The 20,061-nt window shown below is 43.3% G+C and overlaps 1 protein-coding gene across 1 annotated transcript in view; it reads left to right on the top strand.

Moving 5' to 3' along the window:
• zgc:162472 (uncharacterized protein LOC553495 homolog) overlaps positions 1–20,061 on the top strand; it is a 66,206-nt gene that overhangs the window by 43,014 nt on the left and 3,131 nt on the right. Inside the window, 12 exon segments of the mRNA XM_034192977.1 lie at positions 239–646; positions 13,015–14,004; positions 14,043–14,669; positions 16,753–16,877; positions 16,968–17,152; positions 17,261–17,324; positions 17,428–17,463; positions 17,466–17,580; positions 17,666–17,792; positions 17,876–17,909; positions 17,997–18,095; positions 18,182–18,491. Of these exon segments, the coding sequence (XP_034048868.1) occupies positions 239–646; positions 13,015–14,004; positions 14,043–14,669; positions 16,753–16,877; positions 16,968–17,152; positions 17,261–17,324; positions 17,428–17,463; positions 17,466–17,580; positions 17,666–17,792; positions 17,876–17,909; positions 17,997–18,095; positions 18,182–18,491 (3,120 nt within the window).

Below are 20,061 nucleotides of genomic sequence, written 5' to 3'. Positions count from 1 at the left end.
CCTGACTCTACCCTGTCTTTCATCCTGGACATAGATGCCAGCAATGTTGGATCAGGTGACTCTTGATGGGGAGAAAAATGGTTGCACATCACAGGAGAGAATTCAACAAAGCTGAGAGCCACGACTGTGCCACAGGGCGGCAGCTGCTCACCATGGTCACTTCCACACTTTAAATACTACCTCGGGGGTCTCCACAGTCAGGACTGACCACTGCCCTGCGGTGGCTCATGTCTTTCAGAGAACCGGAAGGTCAGCTGATATGCTGGATTGAGGAGCTACAGGCGTATAACTTCACCATGGTTCACAGGCCAGGGGCGCATCACGGGAACGCCAATACCCATTCGCGCTGCCCCTACAGCACCGATGGCTGCAGCTGTTCTGAGAAAAGAGAGGCTTGGGAAGGTGATGAGCTACAGCCTGATGTGAACTGTGCTGCAGTGGGTCCAGGTGCCACACCAACGGATGTAGGACTGACAGCTGTTGGCGCTGCCGATTGGCAGCGTGGGCAAGAAGCGGATGTTGACATAAAGCCGGTGCTCACGTGGGTGGTGGTACCAAAGGACTCTCGTCTGTTTCAAGCACTGCGCCTTTCTGATGAAGGGTACAGAGAGGTTGGAAGGACCAACGACGGAAGAGACACCGGCAGGTGATGGTGCCCAGGGTGCTGCGAGAGACCATGCTCCAAGCAGTGCGTCACTAAAACCCTCCGTCGCCTTGGTTAGGGGTTTTACTGGGGCCGGCACAGACTCTTATTTAGTTTATATAAAGAGCTAATGACATTTTAAACACTAGATTTTCATTTCTGTCAACCTGTGAGTCTCACTTGTGAAAAAACTCAGAGTACTTCAGAAACAAAGGAGGAAAGTATCTTCATCTTGTTTTGAATAGTGTGATCAGGACATTATTCACTAATAATGACTGTACTGAGGTATTCCTGGAACATAAATGGAAATAATGAAAGTGCAGAGTTTGAGTTTCACACTGACTTCTAATTAACCTCACAGCTGAGTTTCCTCCCTATAAAAGCATGATGGTGATTTTTGTTCTTTACACTTTCAAAGATATAATGACATCCTTAAACTCAATTATCAGTTTCACACCTCTTCCCCAGAGCTTCACCTCTGTGCTGTGTTCTGTCCACAATAACAAGCTGAAGCCACTAGGAGGCTCTGTTGACTTACAGAAATGTGGAATGTTGCTCATCGCATGCAATATTACATCCACAGAGGATGGAATAAAATTATCGCTGATTTATTTGTCTGCAGGATTACGTCAAAACTATGGCACGGATTTGACGAAATTTTCACAACACATGGATATTAGCCCATGGGAGACCATTAAACTTTGGAGGTTATCCAAATCTGGGTTCTGGATCAAGATCTTTCTTTTCTTTTCACAAGGTTTCACTTAGAAGGGTTACACCAAAAACTACTTCACGTACTCTCACCAGATTTGCACCACAGATAGACATTAGGCCATGGAAAACTCCACTAAAGTTTGGAGGTGATCCGGATCCAGATGGGCAGACATCAAAAATCTGAGATTGCTCTTGTTTATTGTGCAATTAAGAATGCAAAAAATATTTAAACCAATTAAGTGCCAGTTTGACAACTGCAAAATCTTAACTATACAGAGTCTACAAAAACATCTCAACCTTGACCAGCACACAATCATTCCACCATGTTTAATCATTACTGGCTGCAAGCTAGGTCTGACCTTGAGTTTGGCCTTTAGGGGTCACCAAAGGTCAAAGGTTGCGTGACCAATTGTAAGGTGATAGATGACTGTATTAGTATATAATATTAGTATTCAATAGAAATCTATTAACAGAAATATTTTAACAAGTTCATTAACTATTTATTCCTCAATCTCCAATATAAAAGCAGATAGGGCTAAAAAATTTGATGTTGGCCTGTGACTTTGACTTTACACCACGTTTACACAGAGTCCATGATCAAGTTGCAATCCAAAAACGGTCTCTGCTCGCCGTCACTCCCACTGACTCCCACTGGGGTTGCAGATTCTGTTGTCCTTGGCTGGAAGGTTGGTCTAAATCATATCAAAAGTCTTTGAGTCCTTTTATTAAAGTGTGAAAGGTCACATAGAACCAAAAATAATATGTGCATGCATGCATCGTCCAGCACCGTCTCATTAGTTCTGACAACAACAGCCATTTCATGTAAAGAAAACATTTGGAAACTGTTACAGAACACTTTCTGCATCTCAATACACACTGAAATCAAAGCAAATAGCTTGTGTGGTTTGTGTGTTCATGGGAGATCTGGTTGATTCCAAGGATATACGTATAACCACACAAAGTCTGGAACTGGATGTGAGCTACAGTGGGGAAAATAAGTATTTGACCCCCTGTCAGTTTTGCAGGTTTTCCCACTTACAAAGAATGTAGAGGTCTGTAATTTTTCTCGTAGGTGCACTTCAACTGTGAGAGACAGAATCTAAAAAAAAATCCAGAAAATCTCATTGTATGATTTTTAAATAATTAATTTGCATTTTATTGCATGAAATAAGCATTTGAACACCTACCAATCAGCAAGAATTCTGGCTCTCACAGACCTGTTAATTTTTCTTTAAGAAGCCCTCTTATTCTGCACTCTTTACCTGTATTAATTGCACCTGTTTGAAACTTGTTACCTGTATAAAAGACACCTGTTCACACACTCAATCACACTCCAACCTGTCCACCATAGCCAAGACCAAAGAGCTGGTCTAAGGACACAAGGGACAAAACTGTAGACCTGCACAAGGCTGGGGATGGACTACAGGACAACAGGCAAGCAGCTTGGTAGAAGACAAAAACTGTTATTATTATTTATTAGAAAGTGGAAGAAACACAAGATGACTGTCAATCTCCCTCGGTCTGGGATTCCATGCAAGATCTCACTTTGTGGGATAAGGATGATCCTGAGAAAGCTCAGAACTACAAAGGAGGACCTGGTCAATGACCTGAAGAAAGCTGGGACCACAGTCACAAAGATTACATTAGTAACACATGATGCTGTCATGGTTTAAAATCCTGCAGGGCAGCAAGGTCCTCCTGCTCAAGCCAGCACATGTCCAGGCCCGTTTTAAGTTCACCAGTGACCATCTGGATGATCCAGAGGAGGCATGGGAGAAGGTCATGTGGTCAGATGAGACCAGAATAGAGCTTTTTGGAATCAACTTACAACTACTTACCATGTTTAGAGGATGAGAACAACCCCAAGAAAACCATCCCAACCATGAAGCATGGAGGTGGAAACATCATACTCTGGGGGTGCTCTTCTGCAAAGGAGACAGGACGACTGCACTGTACTGAAGGGAGGATGGATGGGGTCATGTATTGTGAGATTTTGGGCAAACAACCTCCTTCCCTCAGTAAGAGCATTGAGGTGGGTCATGCTGGGTCCTTCCAGCATGACAATGACCCCAAACACACAGCCAGGGCAAACTAAGGAGGGGCTCCGTAGAAGCATTTCAAGGTCCTGGAGTGGCCTGGCCAGTCCTCCAGACCTGAACTCAATAGAAAATCTTTGGAGGGAGCTGAAACTCGAAATCTGAAAGATTTGGAGAAGATCTGTATGGAGGAGTGGACCAAAATCCCTGCTGCAATGTGTGAAAACCTGGTGAAAAACTACAGGAAACGTCTGATCTCTGTATGGCAGACAAATGTTTCTGTACCAATTGTTAAGCTCTGTTTTCTAGGGTGTCAAATACGTATTTCATGCAATAAAATGCAAATGAATTATTTAAAATCATAATGTGATTTTTCTGGATTTTTCTTTTTTTTTTTTTTAGATTCTGTCTCTCACAGTTGAAGTGTACCTACGATAAGACTTACAGACCTCTCCATTATTTGTAGGTGGGAAAACCTGCAAAACTGACAGGGGGTCAAATGCTTATTTCCCCACTGTACAGGATGACCCAGTGGTGGACAGCAGCCTTCCTGCAGCAACGCTAGAACACTCAATTGGACATGTCATTAGGTCCACCTAAACAACTGTTCATTCAAGCCACTATCGAATCAGCCAATCACATCACAGTAACTCAATACGTTTAGGCATGTAGATGTGTTCAAGTACTGCAATAGAAGACCAAAATTGCTCTTAAAAGCTGGACAGTGGAAGATCATAGCAACATTTCCTGGGTAATGAATCTCAAAAATTTGTCCCAAAATTTACATGGTGGGATCACAATTAGTGAAACATGAATGCATGGATACATCTGGCGTTATCAACTACTCAGACTGGTGGCGGTGTAGTGGCTAAGCAACTGCTTGATGCTGTTAAGTCAATATTGGGGAGGTGATGGTCTAGTGGTTAAGGTGTTGGGCTTGAGTCCAGAAGATCATGGGTTTCAAATCCCCGCCTGACTGGAAAATCACTAGGGCCCTTGGGCAAGGCCTTTAATCCCGTATTGCTCGGTGTGTAGTGAGCGCCTTGTATGGCAGCACCCTGACATCGGGGTGAATGTGAGGCACAATTGTAAAGCGCTTTGAGCTTCTGATACAGATGGAAAAGCGCTATATAAATGCAGTCCATTTACCATTGGCCAAAATCTTGAATGTGTGGTCATTTCCAAGACCTTATGTATCAATACTGCAAAAAATAAGCCTTATGTAGTTGAGACATTTCTGAAAGCAAAGAGGTTCAGCATGGCACAAGCAAGGTTGTGCCTAATAAAGTGGCCAGTGGGCATAGCATCTGTAAAAGACGAATGTTTCTTTAGTGCAAGGCCATGCAGTTGCACCAAGTTATCACCAATTTAATAACGACTAAATAGATTCTTGTCATTTGATTGGTGTATGTCATGTGATAGGGATCGTTCCATTGACTGTGCAATTTTGGTTCCATATGTTTTGTACCATTCCATGGTGCCATCACTACGCCCGCTCACACGAGTGGCAACAGCGCTTACCTTTAAAACAAACATGGCAGGGTTTGTTTTATTAACGGTGCTCATGCTTGGAACACAAAAAACAACAGAGTACGCCGTAAGCCATCTGGAGGCATTTGCAGTATTTGCTGGGATGTCTCTACCGAAGTACAAAGCGCTCTTGAATTAAGAGCTCTACACATTTCTGTCACGTTTTTTTCGCTGGACTGAAGAAAGCAGAATGCATTCTGTGCACGAAGAAGTCAATACACAGCATCAGGTATGGGCTACATCGTTAGGATTGTTAGGTGTTATATAAAACAATAATGAAAAGTTTTTCATGCAATCGAAAGAATATTTCATTTGGTGGAGGGTGGAATGTTTCCATTCAACGAGGCGTAACCCGCACTGAATGGAACATTCCTTCTTTCACCTCATGAAATATTCTTACCTTTGCACTCATAAACATTTATTATTTGTATACACGCACTCGAAAATCAGTGAGAGATCTGAACACAATGTGAGTCGGTGCTGATTTAGTTTACAGAAACAGCATGTGAGGTGATTTGACAATATCCTATTGAAGTATCATATCGATGTGACAATATGGGCTATTATACTAGATTTTGTTGTGAGATAGTTTAAGGGAACGTCTATTCAGGTGTATCATAAAAGACAATGTACTCAGTGACACTTGTATGGCCACATTCTTTGATGGCATGTTTACCCAGCAGCAAGGGCTTGAACAGACTATCAATCTGTTTAGCTACATGTGACGGAGGCCAGCAGGAGTCACTGTGCATGTGGTAAGTAAGCCTCCACTCCCCAGCAGCCAAAAGACACAGTACATCCAGAGAGTTTTCACAGTGTTACACTTTTATGTTACAGGCCTTATTCCAAAATAGATTAAATTATTTTTTCCTCAAAATTGTACACACAATACCCCATAATGACAATGTGAAAAAGGTTTTTTTTTTTGTTTTGTTTTTTTTGTGAATTTATTTATATTATAATAGCCAAGTGGCCTCTGTTGTGTGGCTTCGATCACAGAAAAACTGGGAAGAGCTGACATTTTGCCCTTTGGTATCCTTATGTATTTTGGGTCAAGGATGAATGCTGCGAAAAACAGAAAGTTGATAGGACTAATGTAGGAGAAATTAGTGATATTAGGTAACAACTGTGAAGACAGACATTGTGCTGCAATGCACATGGCAGTTCTGGGTTTTAGAGTTTTTAAATGTTGTTATTGTGGTTCATGTTAGTTTTTTAATGTTAGTGAATGTTTTTTAATGTTAGTTTTAATTTAACAGCATTGTTAGTGTTACTGATTCATTGGTGTTTTTTGTAGTTCATTTGGTTTAGTCAGTTTAGTTAAGTGTCATGTTGCTGTTACCATGAGTGGAAAAACTATACTACGTTTGATGTTTCCAGCCACGGTCCTCTGTTTGTGGTTGTGTAAAATTAAAAGTGCCTGCTTGCGGCAGAAGGCAGAAAAGACAAAAAGCTGTGCATACATGTGTGCATGTATACTCAACAAAAATATAAACGCAACACTTTTGGTTTTGCTCCCATTTTGTATGAGATGAACTCAAAGATCTAAAACTTTTTCCACATACACAATATCACCATTTCCCTCAAATATTGTTCACAAACCAGTCAAAATCTGTGATAGTGAGCACTTCTCCTTTGCTGAGATAATCCATCCCACCTCACAGGTGTGCCATATCAAGATGCTGATTAGACACCATGATTAGTGCACAGGTGTGCCTTAGACTGCCCACAATAAAAGGCCACTCTGAAAGGTGCAGTTTTGTTTTATTGGGGGGGGGGGGGGGATACCAGTCAGTATCTGGTGTGACCACCATTTGCCTCATGCAGTGCAACACATCTCCTTCGCATCATCCGTGAAGAGAACACCTCTCCAACGTGCCAAACGCCAGCGAATGTGAGCATTTGCCCACTCAAGTCGGTTACGACGACGAACTGGAGCCAGGTCGAGACCCCGATGAGGACGACGAGCATGCAGATGAGCTTCCCTGAGACGGTTTCTGACAGTTTGTGCAGAATTTCTTTGGTTATGCAAACCGATTGTTTCAGCAGCTGTCCGAGTGGCTGGTCTCAGGCGATCTTGGAGGTGAACATGCTGGATGTGGAGGTCCTGGGCTGGTGTGGTTACATGTGGTCTGCGGTTGTGAGGCTGGTTGGATGTACTGCCAAATTCTCTGAAACGCCTTTGGAGACGGCTTATGGTAGAGAAATGAACATTCATACACGAGCAACAGCTCTGGTTGACATTCCTGCTGTCAGCATGCCAATTGCACGCTCCCTCAAATCTTGCAACATCTGTGGCATTGTGCTGTGTGATAAAACTGCACCTTTCAGAGTGGCCTTTTATTGTGGACAGTCTAAGGCACACCTGTGCACTAATCATGGTGTCTAATCAGCATCTTGATATGGCACACCTGTGAGGTGGGATGGATTATCTCAGCAAAGGAGAAGTGCTCACTATCACAGAGTTAAACTGGTTTGTGAACAATATTTGAGGGAAATGGTGATATTGTGTATGTGGAAAAAGTTTTAGATCTTTGAGTTTCTCATACAAAATGGGAGCAAAACCAAAAGTGTTGCGTTTATATTTTTGTTGAGTATATATAACTTCAATCACAGACAAACTGGGGAGAGCTAACATTTGCCATTTGGTATGCTTATGTATTTTGGGTCAACGATGAACGCAAAGAAAAGGGAACATTGATAGGATGAATATTTTAGCAAACAACACTGACCAATGGATGTTGATAATTAAATTCTGGACTTACACACCATTCCAGCAGGGAGTGGTAAATCATCTTTATATTAAAAGTGTGCGTGGGTGCGTGATTTTATTCAGTAAATTCAATCTAAGTCCATGATAGAATTGAAATACGTTAAAAATACATGGATGACACAAGAAAGTGAAAACAGTTGTATCGTTCATGAGATACATGAACAATACAACGTTCATGAGATTTTTAAATTGTGGTCAATTTAAAAATCAAATGACAAATAGAAGTAAAAATAATAACACTGATAATGATAATAATAATAGTGTGTATATGATAACAAGAACCTAAACAATTTATAAATACATTAAGACGGTAAATTAAAATGAAAAATTATGTAATTAACAGGAAATAAAAGCATTGGGTTGAAAAGCTGTTGCAGTCTAAAGCTCTGAAAACATTCTGGACCCAAATGCCATTCCAACTCATTATAGAAACTTTGCATAATTTATTACTACCCTTGAAAAATGTCAGCTACCTATTTCATAAACACTACCCAATCTAGAGCCTGCAGATCCCCTTGGGCAACAGGCTAGTTAAAAATTAAAAAAAAAGCTAAGAAATCACATGTACATAAGTATTCACAGCCTTTGCTATGAAGCTCAACATTGAGCTCAGGTGTATCCTGTTTCCACAGATCATCCTTGATGTTTCTACAGCTTGCTTGGAGTCCACCTGGGGTAAATTCAGTTGATTGGACATAATTTGGAAAAGGACACACCTGTCTACATATAAGGTCCCACAGTTGACAGTCAGAGAACAAACCAAGCATGAAGTCTAAGGAATTGTCTGTAGACCTCTGAGACAGCATTGTCTCGAGGCACAAATCTGGGGAAGGGAACAGAAACATTTCTGCTGTTTCGAAGGTTCCAATGAGCACAGTGGCCTCCATCATCCATAAAAGGAAGAAGTTCAGATCCACCAGGACTCTTCCTAGAGCTGGCCGCCTGTCTAAACTGAGCAAGGGGGAGAAGAGCCTTAGTCAGGGAGGTGACCAAAAGCCCGATGGTCACTCTGTCAGAGCCCCAGCATTCCTCTGTGGAGAGAAGAAAACCTTCCAGAAGGATAACCATCTCTGCAGCAATCCACAAATCAGGCCTGTATGGTAGAGTGGTCAGATGGAAGCCACTCCTTAGTAAAAGGCACATGGCAGCCCACCTGGAGTTTGGCAAAAGACACCTGAAGGACTCTCAGACCATGAGAAACAAAATTTTTTTTTTCTCCCCCTATCTGCATATATAGTAATGGTAAATGCCACATTGGCAGAACCATTTATGAACATTAATACGCATATATGCAATTTATTCTTGCAAGACAGAAGGTATGTAGTGCATGAATGAATGTGGTGTGTGTGTGTGTGTGTGTGTGACCCCCATCCGCCTTTTCCGATCACCCTACAACATCCTACTCAAAGCCAACCGACAGCTTCTATCAGGAAGGGCCGACCACCAAAACAGCACAAAGACAGACAAGAACGAGAGACAAGTGGTGAAGACAATAACTGTGACGTGAGACACCGAGGAGACGGGGCCCCAACCATACGACATACCATGACAAACAACCACACATGAACAAACAGTGACAGCAACAGTCTGTTGTCTAATTAGTGAGCATCCATACTCTAATCCAGAACACTTTAGTGTTAATCCTCTTAAGAGCACCCAAAAACCGAATTGTGGTGACGGCCACAAACATGTGACCATCCCCACACAGAGACCCAGATCACAGCTAAATATCCAATCACTACTGTGGCTGGTGTGGGGCCAAGACAAGAGTACAGAACCTTACCGTATGATATGAACTACTCCGGAACTTCAGAAGCCATGCGGCCGGCCGCGAGTGACGACGGAAGGGGTCCAGGATGCAGGGCCCCGGGGGAACCAGGAGAAAAGGGGCAGCGGAAGGGCACGGGGGCCATTAAAGGCGGCCCCCGTAACCACCGGCAGCACAGCAAACCAACAGGGGAGCGGCCCGAGGCGCCGGAATGCACCCCCGACAACACCCCCCCCCCCCCCCACGGGGTCACAGGGAGCCGCCCCAAACCCGAGGGAAGCACACAGGGCGCAGGCATGGGCCCACCAAGAGGGGGAGCCCGAGAACCATGCCACCCAGGCCATGGCCCCAGAGGGGGGAGCGAGCAGTGGCAAGGACAGGGAGCAAAGGAGCCACCAAAACCGAGTCCAAAGCACAAGGTAGGGACCACGAGCCGCACGATGGCTGGGCCCAGCCCCCAGAGAAGAGGCGAGGCCCAACCCCGGGGCCAGGAAGAGCACAAGGCCCCCCGACAGCCAGGCCCCCCATTGCAGCCAGCAGTGCCCCCCAACTTACCCCACACCCCGAATCCCACCCCAGCCACCAAAGCCCATGACCACGAGACCGCCCGAGCGAGACCCATCCCGCGGATGTAATTGATGCCAAAGTTGCATCAACAGAGCAAAGGGTGTGAATACTTACATACATGTGATCTCTTAGTTTTTAGTTTTAATAAAATTGAAGAAATTTAAAAAAGAAAAAGTGTTTCCATATTGTCATTATGGGATGTTGAGTATAATTTTGAGGGGAAAAAATTAATTAACTCCATTTTGGAATAAGGCTGCAACATAACAAAATGTGGAAAAATAGAAGTGCTGTGAATACTTTCTGGATACACTGTGGGTCCAGATTTGAAAAATGGCTTGAAATGAATGTGCCACATTTTAGACCATGCAAAATGTATGAGGATTGGGGTAGAAACTCAATAACTCAGTACTCAGTACCGTGGCTCATGTGAGAGGTCAGTTTCAGCAGTGTTCTGGTTTAGGGCACAATGTAAATACACCTCATGAAGTATGGACAAGAAGACACATCAGGGCAACAGAAGTCCATCACAGGTGCTACCCCTCCTCTAGATAACCCTCTCAACTTGGGAGAACGTGTCATCATCGTAATCGCCCGTGAACCCGCTGGATCAACACCATTCATCCTCATTAGCCATTGTTTACATGTGCTGTGAGACGCCAGAACTCTGCTGGCGCTGCGGTGCATTCTGGGAAGTGCAGGGGGCTGCCAGGGGGATTATGGGAAACGTTAAAGTACTGAATGTACAGTTTGGCTGGAATGTTCCCTGGAGGTTTGTATACAGTGCAGATGTCAAAGTACAGCTGTATACATATCTGTATGACTGACAGCGCAAGTTGGGGTCCACAAAATTATCTGAAACCGCGAGTTAGTGAGGATGGCCAAAAAAAACCCCCAAAACTTAAAATCAGCTTACCTTGTCAGTTTTGACCATTTGAAACATGATTCTTTTCTGGATGGTGATCATTTCTTCATCTGGAGTGGGTTCGGGATCTTCTTCCGTCTCTGGCTTCTGCACATCACCAATGAGGGCTTTGTCAGTGCAGATGAATCTGGATGATGATTTCTTCATCTGGAGTGGGTTAGGATCTTTGTCTTCCTCTCTGTTTGCTGTAGGTCAGCGATGAGGGCTTTGTCAGTGCGGACGATTCTAGATGATTCAAAGTTTTTAGATGTGTCTCTTTAGACCCTTGCTGCTGGTTTAGATTGGGCCGGAATTTACACATACACCCGCCACATATGCAAGTAAGGCTCTAAAGACGAAGGTCACTTCCAAAAACACTGAATCACCCAGAATCGTCCGCCGTCATTGCTGACAAGCAGCAGCTGGAGGAGGAAGAAAAAAAATCATTGTGCAGAATCATCTGCACTGAAGAGCCTTCCAAAAAATGGTCAAATCAAAATGGACTTTTGTACAATAGTCTGCATTTTCAGGGTCCAAAAATCAACAACCAGTGAAGCGTGAATGAGAGTTAACAAGGTTTACCTGCATTAGTTTAATCGGGGACGGAACGAACGCACTACAAGTTACACACATAAGTAGCAAAGTCATTTCTTAGAGGAACAATCAATTTTCATGTTCCTATTGTAAACTTGTATTTATATTTTTACTCAAGTATTTTTTTGATCAGTAATCTACCTTTTTACTAAAGTACATTGGCTTTAGTGCCTTCGCTACACCAGTCAGCTCCAAATCATGTTATCTTATTCAAGAAGACTTGAGGCTGTAATTGCTGCCAAAGGTGCATCAACAGAGTATTGAGCAAAGGGTGTGAATACATATGGGTGTGTGATTTCTTAGTTTTTTTCCCTTTGAAATAAATTTGCAAAAATAAAAAGAAAAGAAAACAAAAACCTTTTCCATGTTGTCATTATGGGGTGTTGTGAGTAGAATTTTGAGGGGAAAAAATGAATAACTCCATTTCGGAAAAAGGCTGTAATATAACAAAATGTTTAAAGTGAAGCGTTGTGAATACTTTCTGGATGCACTGTACTCTGGCCACTCATACCAGAGCCCCCGTCTTTAGCATACTGTTCAGAGCAGCCGCCTCCCATGCCTGAGATAATGAGTTTACGCCCCAAGAGGAGCAAGTGGGAGCAGTCAAAAACACAAACAGAAGAGAGAGAGGACAGCCACAACTTATGTATGTCACCGTGCTTTGAGAGACAACTGTTTTTCAACTTGGAGCTGCTGCACAGCAGACACGGCTGCTCACAGGCTGGTTTTAATTCTGCAATCAACTCACAATATGAAAATAATCATAATGCACAGTGACTTGAAGAAGTAATTTAATCTGATTACTGATTTGGAAAGAGTAACACGTTAGATTACTCGTTACTGAAAAAAATGGGTCAGATTAGAGTAATGTGTAACTAAGTAACATGTTACCGTCTTCACTGGTCGGCCAACATTAGCCATTTAATCTCTGTTTCATGTAGATGGCTAAACTTGTAGATTAGCTATCCATGTTAGTCAATGATTTTCACTAGCAGTGCAAGTGGCCTTGCGAGTGTGTTGCCAAGAAACATCTCCAATGCACAAGAGTTTTGTTTACTTCTGGGTTGGCCGTCTGCTACAATCATGGCCGAGTTTGGCACACAGTCAACTTGGAGATGTGGATGGTGTCCCCGATAACCTGCTGAAGGTCCCACAGGTGTAAAACCTCAGACCAATCAAAACCCGAAGACGGGCTGGCAGGCCGTTGTTCCAAATCAGCACCAGTTTGGTGGTTGATGTCTGGAGCTATCATGTCCACGATAAAGAGGATTGTGGATGGACGGAAGTGGTATCGCTGTTGAACCTTGCCGTCTGTAAATATCTCAAATGGATTATTCCGGTCCTGAAACACCCGCTCCCGCTGTAAGGCTCTCCCTTCCTTCCTGCTCCATGAAGTGGTGGTACAGGATCACCGCCATTTTTGAGGTAAGACACTGAAGTTTTGTTGGATAAAATAAGATTAGCAGACTAAAACTTGTCCTTCCCAAGAAACAACAGTCCTGCTGAGATTGTAGGCTGTGGTTCGAGAGTCATGGAAACACCACAGTCTACCGACGCAATGGAAATGGAAACTGCCCCAACCAGCAATGATTTAATATCTCAGTTTCAGGATATGTCTGTTGTTGAAGCTCCTGATCTGACATGTAGTGAGCAGAAGACTGTTTCTGATGTTGATGCTAAGCCTCAAGCAGAGTCAAATAGAGGGTCCTCAGAAAAAATATCCAGTCAGAACACCACGAGAGGACGTTTGTTCAGAGTGAAACCAAAACCTAACCTTGACGCACGCTCAAGGGTTGCACAATCAAAGTTGCAACCATCTACTTCCACTATAACCCCAGAAGACCACAGTACCACCATTGCACTTGAAATCACTGCATCTCAAACAGGTACTGAGAAAATAATTTCAAAGGCAGGAGATTGTAGTTCAGTGTCCTTAGAAGAGGACATTCCTTGCACTGAACTTAGCCTTACAAAAGAGTCATCGGTGGCTGATGCTGTGGATCTTTTTCAGTTAGAATCCTGCTTAGATCAGGGTTTATTAGAAAAGCATTGTGTCACCCTTTCTGAAGGACAGTGTGAACCAGATTTGAAGCCGGTTTCCAGAAATTCAGATGCAAATTCAGAAACAGTGGATGAAAACCTGATCTTCCATGCCAGTGCAGCTGGAACATCTAATTCATCTTTTACACAATCAGACATTGGACAAGTGTCAGATGCCATTTCAGTCCCAGTTAGGGTGTTCCAGAGTCAGAAAGAAGAGAATGAAGTTGGATCCCCGTGCCAGACCAAGAAAACACGTTTCCATAAGGTTAAACCCAAACCCAACTTGGCATTGAAACCAAGAGCTGTACATTCCAAACCTCAAACCACAATGGATACTGTTGCACTTACGGAATCTTTGACAAAATCCTCAAGCCCATTATCAAACCCTGAACATGCTGTCAAAATAGAGGAAGTAACTGTCCCTGATGTCGCCATGCATGAACAGCCATGTCAGAGTTCTGCTTCTGCTTCAGTGTTGATCCCACCATGGAAATAGGATCTGCTCATATGGCAGAGGAATTAGCTAAGGCTGATGGTGAAACAACAGATGTTGTACTTGTTGATTACACAGACTCAACTTCAGCAGCAGCTGAAAAAATTATACCTCAGAAACGACAACGCTTTTCAAGGCTCAAACCCAAACCCAACCTTGGATTATCCTCCAGAACGACACAGCTAAAAAAGGATATTGGTAAACTGCCAACATCTGAAATCACCGACAGTCAGTTTGTAGATCTTGACTCTATTCCTGAAAATAAGAGCGGCGATGAAATGTCAGTAATAAGATCCACAGGGGACATGTCAAGTCCACACAATGTAGATGCTGGACCTGCTTCACAAGAGGACAGCAAGGGGCAAACATCCATCAGAAGTACAGTGTCAACTAATGAACCAACAGACAATCTTCCTACAGTCTCACAGCCTTCAGAACATAGCACCATCGAGTCAAATGTCAAGTCTGCACTTATTGCTGATGTTCACGCTGCACCAAAAAACACCCAACAGAGATCTACAGAGGTGAAAAGTCAAGATCCAGCCCAACATTGTCCTGAAGCTAGTGGAACTAATCAAAGCACCTCAGACCGTTCTGAGGACAGACTGTAAGTCAGAAATGATGCTGTTCCTATTAATGTTGACTAGGGCTGCCACAAACGATTATTTTGATAATCGACTAGTCACCGATTATTTTTGCGATTAGTCAACTAATCAGATCATACATAAATTGTGGCTTATTGCGCCAGCGTGCAGCTGCTCTTATATAACCAACATTAGCTTCAAACTTGAAGTAACTAAAAATCAAGACAATTTAGGTGATGGTTCATTCAACTTTTACTTGGTAACATCGCCCATTGAAGAGGAACATGTTTTTAGCACTGTAATGTAGCATTATACATTAACTGAAGCATTATAGCATGTAGCAACTGAACTGAAACTGAAGCATGTAGCATTATACATAACTGAAGGCTTTTCTTCCCTGAAAAGCCTTCAGTTGATTCAAAATGCTGCAGCTGGAGTACTGACGGGGACTAGGAGAGAGCATATTTCACCCATATTGGCTTCTCTTCATTGGCTCCCTGTTAATTCCAAAATAGAATTTAAAATTCTTCTTCTTACTTATAAGGTTTTGAATAATCAGGTCCCATCTTATCTTAGGGACCTCTTAGTACCATATCACCCCAATAGAGCGCTTCACTCTCAGACTGCAGGCTTACTTGTAGTTCCTGGGGTTTGTAAGAGTTGAATGGGAGGCAGAGCCTTCAGCTTTCAGGCTCCTCTCTGTGGAACCAGCTCCCAATTCAGATCAGGGAGACAGACACCCTCTCTACTTTTAAGATTAAACTTAAAACTTTCCTTTTTGAAAAAGCTTATAGTTAGGGCTGGATCAGGTGACCCTGAACCATCCCTTAGTTATGCTGCTATAGACTTAGACTGCTGGGGGGTTCCCATGATGCACTGAGTGTTTCTTTTTATTCACCTCTTTTTGCTCTGTATGCACCACTCTGCTTTTAATCATTAGTGATTGATCTCTCTTCCACAGCATGTCTTTTTCCTGATCTCTCCCCTCAGCCCCAACCAGTCCCAGCAGAAGACTGCCCTTCCCTGAGCCTGGTTCTGCTGGAGGTTTCTTCCTGTTAAAAGGGAGTTTTTCCTTCCCACTGTCGCCAAGTGCTTGCTCACAGGGGGTCGTTTTGACCGTTGGGGTTTTTCTGTAATTATTGTATGGCTTTTGCCTTGCAATATAAAGCACCTTGGGGCAACTGTTTGTTGTGATTTGGCGCTATATAAATAAAATTGATTTGATTTGATTTGATTTATAAAACATTAGCATTATCACATTTCCTATTCAAACATGACATTGCAGTTATAACATTACAGCTAACATATATGCTAAGGCTAATGAACTTATGAAATTGTCATCGTTAATGTTACCATTTACGGCTAAGTAAGTACCTCACTATAGACGTTAATGTTAGCAGTTAATGAGGCAGTTAGCTTACAGAGATGACTCTCACGTCTTCTGAATCAGCCACAACGTGTTTCATTTTCATTTATTTATATAGCGCCAAATCACAACAAGGTTGCCTCAAGGCGCTTCACACAAGTAAGGTCTAACCTTACCAACCCCTAGAACAACAGCGGTAAGGAAAAACTCCCTCTGAGGAAGAAAACTCAAGCAGACCAGACTCAAAGGGGTGACCCTCTGCTTGGGTCATGATACAGACACAAATTACAAATTACCTGTTTCCTTCTTAGATGCTCCTGCATCTCTGTTGTACTGCTGTGGAAGGCAAGTTCTGCCTTGCAGATTTTGCATTGTTTCTTCTCTTTAATTTGGTTAAAATGCTCTCAAACTTTTGAGCTCCGTTGCCGGCTAGCCATGATATTGCTTGGGTATAACTTTTCCGCTGATGTCACGGCTGTCCCGGATTTTCACTACTGTGCATGTGCATCAAGGACAGAAAGGCAGCGGAAGGTACAGCAGCAGTTTTGAGAGAAAAACAAATCTTAGAAAAATAAAAGATTACGTTGATTATTAAATTAGTCGCCGACTATTTTGACAGTTGATGTAATTGTGACTAGTCGTCTAATTGTGGCAGCCCTAATGTTGACACATGATTGTACCATGAGACATTTATGAACAGAAGTGCAGGTAGTGACTGTGCCGTTTTCTTTCCCAATAAGCAGAAATAATGTTCAGCCAGAGGTCGCTGGGTCATCAAGAAAACCTTGTAGGGGCCGACTTCTGAAACCCAAACCCAACCTGGCATCCAGGGCTAGACCTCCACAACTTAAAAAAGTAGTAGCAGGTTTGGCAATCCTGTAATGGGAAGTGGGGGGGGGGGATTTCAAGTGAATGCTGTCTGAATATTTGGGACCTGTTGTCTTCATTCTTATAGATTCTGCTGCTTGTGAAGAAGTCAGGCAGGATGCAGTTTCCCAAAAACACATACCTGAACTCGTTCGTAACATTGAAGGACCAAAAGAAGGCACAAGCGCACAGCTCAGCAATAAAGGCCCCCTTACAAGTAGTGCTGGGTCTCTTTTGGGCTGTGAGACCCAGGTATCAGCAGATTGTAGTCTGGTAAGAGGAGTGACCACCATGTGAAGGTCTTTGTGTCATCTGATCTTTCTAATGTATTGGTGTCCAGTTTGATCCTCAGTTGGTTGTCCTGTTCTCTGTCGGTCACAGTATGCAACTACATCAAATGAAGAAGTGACCCAGAGTTTTCCAAGTCTGGCAATATTTTCAGACAGTAAGTCGATCATAGCTAACAATGCATTTGCAGTTTTGTTTGTTTTTTTAATACCTCAGTTGATGTTGCATAATGGATAGTCTCTCCGTTGTGTGTGGCTCAGTGCTGCCAAAGCCCCTCCCTTCAGACCCAGATGAACCATTTTCATTCTGTCGCTGACTGAGGTTCCAGTTAGCAGTGCAGCGGAGGTGCTGGAGAGTGGGCTGGAACCTGTCCCTTATCTCTGTGCAGCAGATACACCGACGGAGCAAAAGAGGTTCATGACTTTTAAAGAGTCCTAACAGGTTGATGTGCATGAACATTGGTTTGAGTCGATTTTATTTATTTTTTGCACCATTCAGTCTTGTTCCTGGAGAGAGTTTGGCAGCAAGAGAAGACAAGACCATCTGTTCTGATCTTATGCCAAAGGAGGAGCGTGGTGAGACACGCTTCACCAGTGTGAATGATACGAGGCAAGACGTAACTTCAGTAAGTGAGCTTGGAAGAAACCGTCTGTGGCTGTAATGTGGTATAATGTCAGTATTTGTCATATATTTTCTTTTTGACATCAGGGTGCAGCTGCAGAGGAGCTAGTTGATCCAGAAGGTACTTGTTTGCGTTTCCTTTTTCTTGACTAGTGCTTAATTTGATATCAGCATTGCTTAGGGTTCATTGTGCATCTTCATGGAACAGAGAGCAGCACGGCGCCGCAACCCAACTTGCCAGAGACTGCAGACAACAGCGATCAGCTTGATTCAACAAGTCACAGCCTAAGAAGCACCAGGAAAAGAGGTGGGAAGAAGATAAACACATACATGCACGATGACCAGTTTGACTTCTTGTTTTTTTCTTCATGTGCCTGTCTTTCTTTGAAATAGTCCATTTGGAGATGAAGCACATCAGTACAAGAAAGAAACAAGCCAGTGAGCCCGTTGCTCATAAAGAAGTAGAACTGAGCCGCATGCAAACAAACACAACCGGAGGATCAGCGTGTTTCTGCCCCGCTGTGCCACCAGAATCCTTTGAAGCATTAGCAGCAAGCCATGAGGTTCATATTGATCCACAGAAAGGAAGCACTGATCATGACATTGAAAAGGAGGCTGTTAAGGCAGCAGAGGACAATGAAGACACCAGTATAGGAAAACGGACACAGACTCATCAGACTCTGAAAACACGAAACATTAACAGGTGAGGAAAAGCAACTTCTGCATAAAGTGCATTTTCTGGGGTTTAAGGTGCATCTGTCAAAAAATGCCTCTTGAAAAGGAAAAAACCTTAAACACCACCCCTTCTTTCTGTACTAGCCACTCTTTTAGTTGGGATTTTTGTACATTGTTGTAGTGTACTTTTATTATTGGCCTCCATTCATTTATTGTTGAGGTTATTTTGTTCATTGCTTTGATTCGTGGGAAAGCCCAATATAATAGTTGTTGTTGTTGTTGTTCTTATTGGTAGTAGTACTAATAGTAGTAGTAACAATTGCATGATTTTGTAGTGTTTATAATTCTTACCTGAATGTAAGTTGCAAGATTTCTCAAATTAGTTAAAAAAAATGAAAAAACTTAGGAAAATATGGTGTACATACACTCAACAAAAATAAATGCAACACTTTTGGTTTTGCTCCCATTTTGTATGAGATGAACTCAAAGATCTAAAACTTTTTCCACATACACAATATCACCATTTCCCTCAAATATTGTTCACAAATCAGTCTAAATCTGTGATAGTGAGCACTTCTCCTTTGCTGCGATAATCCATCCCACCTCACAGGTGTGCCATATCAAGATGCTGATTAGACACCATGATTAGTGCACAGGTGTGCCTTAGACTGCCCACAATAAAAGGCCACTCTGAAAGGTGCAGTTTTGTTTTATTGGGGGGGATACCAGTCAGTATCTGGTGTGACCACCATTTGCCTCATGCAGTGCAACACATCTCCTTTGCATAGAGTTGATCAGGTTGTCAATTGTGGCCTGTGGAATGTTGGTCCACTCCTCTTCAATGGCTGTGCGAAGTTTCTGGATATTGGCAGGAACTGGTACACGCTGTCGTATACGCCGGTCCAGAGCATCCCAAACATGCTCAATGGGTGACATGTCCGGTGAGTATGCCGGCCATGCAAGAACTGGGACATTTTCAGCTTCCAAGAATTGTGTACAGATCCTTGCAACATGGGGCCGTGCATTATCCTGCTGCAACATGAGGTGATGTTCTTGGATGTATGGCACAACAATGGGCCTCAGGATCTCGTCACAGTATCTCTGTGCATTCAAAATGCCATCAATAAAATGCACCTGTGTTCTTCGTCCATAACAGACGCCTGCCCATACCATAACCCCACCGCCACCATGGGCCACTCGATCCACAACATTGACATCAGAAAACCGCTCACCCACACGACGCCACACACGCTGTCTGCCATCTGCCCTGAACAGTGTGAACCGGGATTCATCCGTGAAGAGAACACCTCTCCAACGTGCCAAACACCAGCGAATGTGAGCATTTGCCCACTCAAGTCGGTTACGACGACAAACTGGAGTCAGGTCGAGACCCCGTTGAGGACGACGAGCATGCAGATGAGCTTCCTTGAGACAGTTTCTGACAGTTTGTGCAGAAATTCTTTGGTTATGCAAACCGATTGTTTCAGCAGCTGTCCGAGTGGCTGGTCTCAGACGATCTTGGAGGTGAACATGCTGGATGTGGAGGTCCTGGGCTGGTGTGGTTACACGTGGTCTGCGGTTGTGAGGCTGGTTGGATG

Source organism: Thalassophryne amazonica, chromosome 17 (assembly GCF_902500255.1).
Source record: "Thalassophryne amazonica chromosome 17, fThaAma1.1, whole genome shotgun sequence".
Lineage (NCBI taxonomy): Eukaryota > Metazoa > Chordata > Actinopteri > Batrachoidiformes > Batrachoididae > Thalassophryne > Thalassophryne amazonica.
This window is presented reverse-complemented; position numbering and strand designations above follow the sequence as displayed.